General features: G+C 44.8%; 1 protein-coding gene across 2 annotated transcripts in view; it reads left to right on the forward strand.

Moving 5' to 3' along the window:
- Positions 1 to 5,599, forward strand: part of LOC117600331 (irregular chiasm C-roughest protein) — a 142,230-nt gene extending 136,631 nt beyond the window's left edge. For both annotated transcript variants that reach the window (XM_034315636.2, XM_034315638.2), the window contains 4 exons: positions 452 to 699; positions 1,874 to 2,109; positions 2,851 to 2,980; positions 3,284 to 5,599. In XM_034315636.2, the coding sequence (XP_034171527.1) occupies positions 452 to 699; positions 1,874 to 2,109; positions 2,851 to 2,980; positions 3,284 to 3,382 (713 nt within the window). In that variant the 3' untranslated portion in view covers positions 3,383 to 5,599. The remainder of the gene's footprint in view (positions 1 to 451; positions 700 to 1,873; positions 2,110 to 2,850; positions 2,981 to 3,283) is intronic.
- The last annotated feature ends 401 nt before the right edge of the window (positions 5,600 to 6,000 follow it).

The raw sequence follows: 6,000 nt of genomic DNA on the forward strand, positions 1-6,000 counted from the left end.
AACAACTGTTTGGCGCGTTACTCAGGGATTAAACATTTGCAGCTTATAATTTTGAAGTACATAAAATGTAACATTATACGCTACGCGGGCCTACTCGTTACGTAGCTCATTTTTTTGATATGCAGACAGAAAATTGAATTCAAGTGGTACGAACTAGCTTTAATCAGTCGTTGAATTGTCGAGAGCTCGGGACACGACTAATCGCGATGTTAAGCTTTGGTAATGTAATAACGTATCGTTATATTTATGTAGTTATTTTCCTGAAACTTTAACCTTTCAATTTATATGCTGTAAGTGCAATTTGGTAGGACTTTTATGTCGTGAAATCGTGTCGAACTCGTTTAATACTTGATAAAGAATAACTTAATAGTTTCGTAACAAGCTTGTAAGAAAAGTGCGCAACAAGATCGTCGCCTTTAGCCGGCTGATTTTCTTGTTTGTCGTCCGACAGAAGAAACAGATTCGAACGCTGATCGATATCGAGAGAGCGACAGAAGCAGCAACCTCTCGGATGTCAAAGCGGATATACGAGCGGGATCGAGTGTCAGTAACGCAGAAAGTGTGACAGCACTTGACAGCGAGGGCGAAGGAAGCACGAGAGGTGTCAATGCTTTGGCGTTGGCCGGCCCTGTTCCAAATCCTTTGGGTTATCGTTACAGCGCCGATTACACGGAACCTTCGTTTCCACCCAAGAATAACGTAAGTACAATCTGCAACGTTTATCTGACAGGTATAATCTAGTTTATTGCTTGTTAGATATAATTTTTACGAGGCGTGTTCGATCACGTTTCTGGGATAAGTGCCATGCCGACTGTCATGGTCCTCTTACCGGAAGATGCAAGATCTTCCCCACTCCGTGGTCAGATCCTTCTAGAACACCCTTATCTTTTTATACGTGCCATGCAGCAGCATGATTTCGGGTCATCGGCCACACGCGCGTTCCTTCGGAGATCCGCAAACGAACTCTCTATCGCCGTTCCATAAACAAAACGTCCGCAACTTTTAGAATTCGTCGCACCTCAAGTATCAACTACCGCCGGCCTAAGTCCGATAACAGACGTATGGCTCCAAATGCAATGACCCTGCCACGTGTCAACCCTTGCACACGTGCTGACGCTAACATGCTAATAAAAGTACCGAGCTTCCGGAGTGCATAGTAAAAACCTGAAATAGCCGAAAATTTAATCTTCTAAATTTAATTAACGGTTCTTCAAAATTCCATCAAATACAGTAACCTCTGACTCGTGAAACGTCCAAGGTTCGACCGTGTTTCGACCAGTTCCATTAAAATAATTAATAGCAGTCCCAATTTTTGTACGAACACCTTGTACGAATTATAACGTTGAGACTCATTAGAGTAATAGGAAATTTCGTAAGTCGTTGAACCACGTTAATGTCGAGCAAGCACGAAAGCCTGTGGAACAATGTAATAACCTTTTGTCGTGTCGGAAGAATAAATACACACACACACACACACACACACGTATATATATAGTATATATGTGTAGGCGAAATTTATATTTTCCCTCCTTTCCCCTGCCATGATCACCCAAGATGGCAGTATATACATACGAATGACTGCTAAGCAGTTCGGACAAGAGCGAGTATTCAGTATTGCGGGTGAGGTCGTCGAGAATAAACAAATATAGACATGAGAGTACAGATTTCTTTTCCTCGACCACGCCTAAACGGTCTCCCATTATAATTATATACGTTTCCTCCCGATTCCTACATATGGAAAAATATTCCCAAGAAAATAAAACAGTTGCACTTGTTTGGAACCTCGAGTTTTCTATGAGAGAAAGCAAAGCACGACACAATGGTGTGATAGACGCGTTTCGTTAACAATTTTTCCTTCCGTTTCACGTTGCAGGACGGTAGTAACAACAATGGTTACGTGCCGTACGTAGACTACACCCGCGACTACATGCCACCCACGACACAAGGAGTGGGTGCGTCGCGAGAATCCTTAAGCAGGATACCATCGGGCGGCATTCTCGCCTCAAAGAAGATCGGTCTGAGTTCTGCGAATTTGGGCACGCCGAGCCCGCAAACGACTCCCGCGATCGACCCTCGTTTCTCCGCAACCTATGGAAATCCCTACCTCAGGTAAAGTTTCTCCGGCACTTGGCAGAGTATCAATGGAACTCGCCTTGTCGCCTGTGTCACCAGGGTTCGCAATCTAGTTCGACGTGTCGGATAATAGAAGAACCTTTGACCAACTGTAATTGCGTTTTAGCGCGATAATTCTACAGAGGCGCGCGCGGATTGCAGCAAAGACGATTAGATTATATAGCCAGGCCGGAACGTGATATTCCGTGAATCGATGCAAGCGAGATCCGTGGCGAAGAACGCGTCTGGAATATAACTAATAAGAACGACGATGCAGTGATAAATTCAATTTTAATTCTTTGACTTCGAACACATACTGCGTTTATTCGGCTTGGACCAAGAATTCTCGCCTAGAGGCGCATTCGATGCTAATCGTTTATAATGTTCAAACAGTCGATGATGGAGTTGTAAATACAATGCGCGTGCTAACGTTACAATATTTACGAGCTATTGATCAACGGATTTGCTGCAACGCGCCCAATTGTTTCTACCGATTAATTATATTCCGCATAAATTATGAATCGTTCGTTCTGAATATTTATAACCATCGGTTCGATCAGCTCGACGAGTTTAATATTAATTTTGAACGAGCCCGGGTACAGCCGCGTTTCCAACCGCTTCGACCATTATCGCGATCATTTGTAATAACCAAGCCGGTGCGCACCGCGAACGTACACGCCAGCAGCCCACCGTGCGAGAAATTATTCTGATCGTTTTTTTTCCTCTTCGAAACAATAGAATGTCAGCGGCGGAACAACTGAGACACGCGCCGCATACAGCGGTGCCGGGAGTAACGCCAGCACCACCACCCTATACTCAAGCAATGAGAATGAATAGCTTGAATACCTTGAACGGAGCTGGACCGCAGGTTAGTACAATGACAGCGGTGAATGTGTGTCAAATTCCAAGACACGGTTACAACATCTTAGCTGCATTCCTGCGTTCACCTGAACTAGTTCGAACAGAGCGAGTCTTGCTAGAGGCGAATGTGTAAGGGGATCGATCTAATCGAGCCGATTAAATCGGCTGGTCAATTTTTCATTCGTTATTATCCCATCCATTTGCTAATGATCCACGAGTGAAAGGAAAAATAAATACACACGTATGAACGTTGCAGTTCGGTTGAAACGATCGTTAATCGAACGGTGTCTCCTCTGCTGATTTTTTCCAGGCTCCACTTTCGGCGCACTACATCACAGGTGGGCCAAACGGTGGCGTCGCGACGGTAAAACGCACCTCGGCGGTCGGGACGCTAGCGACGCATGTATGAGGCCAGGGGGTCTATCCGAACTAGAACCATCGACGTTCGGGCCTAACTAGCACCGCCTTCCAGCATCGTCGAGCTGTCGAAGAAACTAGTTCGCGCTTCAAGTCGCGCGAAAACTTGTTCGCGGATCGCCTAGCTAGAACCTGTCGTTATCAGAACGTTGCTCGACGAACTTCCACAGTCGCGCGAGCGTCGGAGGTCGAACGATTGCTCGGTGAATCGAGGTTGGGGGACGAGATGTGCGCGAAGAAGATTCGGGTCAAAGGACGGACACAACGAATGGCGGAGAACGGCGAGGCGCTCAAGTACATCGAATCGGTGCTACGACAATTGCGAAGGGCCAGTCGTGATCATCGGCAACTCGTCGAACAACGTCATCGTGTCGACGTCTCGCGACCGATTCGTGTCTCCTCGACGAGTTACGAACATCCGGAGAAGATAGACCCGCGGAGTTTCATGATTCCAATCGAGCACGAACTGTGCGAGGAAGACCAGCTCGTCCGTGACTCTTGGGAGACGCCTCGAAGAGAGTACAGGTGGCGAGAAGTTGAACGCATCGAAGAATCGCGAGAACTGACCGAGTATTCCGTTTTGGATATCGCGACGAAGCTGTTGGCGAGACGAAAATCGTACGCGAGAGCCATGGACACGTTGGAAACGACGCCTAAAAGGATTCACGAGAGGACCAGTCTGACCAGCCGACACGAGTTGCGATACGTTCCTGCGTACCAAGGAATTGATACTACGATTATAGAATGAACGACCGCGTACTTACGAGCTGTTGCAAAGAAACTTGGATCGTGAAGGTCTCTGGAAAAAAGAACTGTCTATCGCAGCTGTTGGCAATTCGACCGATATGGAAGCGGAGAATCGGCCGGTAAATTGAAAGAGACTCCTATCTCACCGTTGTTGGTCGAACATCGTCGAGATTACGTTTCGCAACGTGCGGTATTCCATTTAAGAAGACTGAAGTCGCGGTAGCAAAAAGATTCCTTCGTCGAATCGAGAGCACGAGAGGGTATTTTTCTCCCTTCATCTAAAATATCGACTTTGTAGCTCGAGGAGACTGGACGAAAATCAGTATACGTTCGCCATGGAAATGAATCGACGAGAAGAAGAAAGAAGAAACGGCGATTGAGGCGATTGAGGCTCGTGTTCTACGAGGGTTCGCGAGAATGAAGGACGGTGGTTAGGTTCGTAGATCGAAGGAACTCTTCGGAACAAGAACAGACCACTCGGTATCGACAATCTTTTATTCGCATACTTTAGATCTCGATAAGAATTTAATGTTCATTCGAAACGTAACGAAAATGGGAATTGAATCTCATCGCTGATCGTAGTAGCAGTCACTTTAAAGGGAAAACGTGAAGTGAACATCGGTAGCTTCGACGGATGTATTTCGCTTTTCGAATATGTGATATGCAGACGGGGATGTCCAGCCGAACTGGCTGATCGGACAAGAACGCGTCTCGGCTGCTACTTCGACGTTACTGTGTCGTGCTGCCTTTTTTTTTTATTTGTAGGACAAATGTTAGATCTCGCGCAGTATTCGCAAGCAAGCGCACTAAAACGAGAGCATGCAATAATCTCGAGGTTCGCGCGCGGCTTGTTTGACAAGATCGGTCGCGATCTCGAGCCTTCTTCCGGCCTGAGGATTCGCTTACGAATGAACAAGCGTTTAGAATCGACGCGTTCCGCAGGCCGACATCTGTAAAATAGATAGCTAAAATGATTAGGTATATATATATATATATATATATACACCTGTTGTCAATATGAACATAGGGCCTATAGTTTGGTGGCGCTACCAGAGCAAAATTGTATTGAAATAAGCTCGTTCGTAAGTGGACAGCTTTATGTAAATAGAACAATCTATACGATATTAAGGAAGATGGGTAAATAGGGAAGGAAAGAAAGAAACGCGTTAGATGAAACTGGTCGTGCATCTTGTTTCAAAGGAGTGAAATCTAGCACGACTTAAAAAAAAAAGAAAGAAAAAACGGATCGAGAATTCTTTATTCAATTACGCTCATTATTGAATTATTCTCGTTTCTCTAGAAATTATATTGGTTCGTTTTTTCTGCTTGTTTGCAATGTCTGTAGTTCATGGACGAGGATAAGAAATAAATCTATTGGCAATGCTTCCTCGACGATGATCTACGGAACGGCCTCAAATTAGAGTCTTTAAATTTATTAAAAAAAAAAAAAAAATGAATTGATTCGCGTCACGGTGTACGACGAAGATGATACCATTGATTACGATAACGAAACAGGGTAGCCTATCAATTATTGAAACGATTCTGAAAACAGAAGGCTGCACACTGAAAAAAAAAGAAGAAGAGAAGTGAGAACGAAAGGAATTCGAACGAACGACGACGGTGATCGTCGCGCGTTCAGAACTAGATGAACGAATATACATTTGTATCGTGAGAAAATATCTTTATATTATGACGTCTGTAACATAATTTCTGTACATAACTGGAATTATTGCTCACCGTATCTCGTAAGATTTAGTTAGTTTTGTAACTGTGAAAAGGAGGAAGAAGAAAAGGAAAACACTATGTGCATATCTGATTCTGCGCGAGCTACTTTACGGCAGACGGTTCCTCTCGAAAAACCCT

The sequence above is a fragment of the Osmia lignaria genome, chromosome 15 (genome assembly GCF_051020975.1).
Source record: "Osmia lignaria lignaria isolate PbOS001 chromosome 15, iyOsmLign1, whole genome shotgun sequence".
NCBI classification, from domain to species: domain Eukaryota; kingdom Metazoa; phylum Arthropoda; class Insecta; order Hymenoptera; family Megachilidae; genus Osmia; species Osmia lignaria.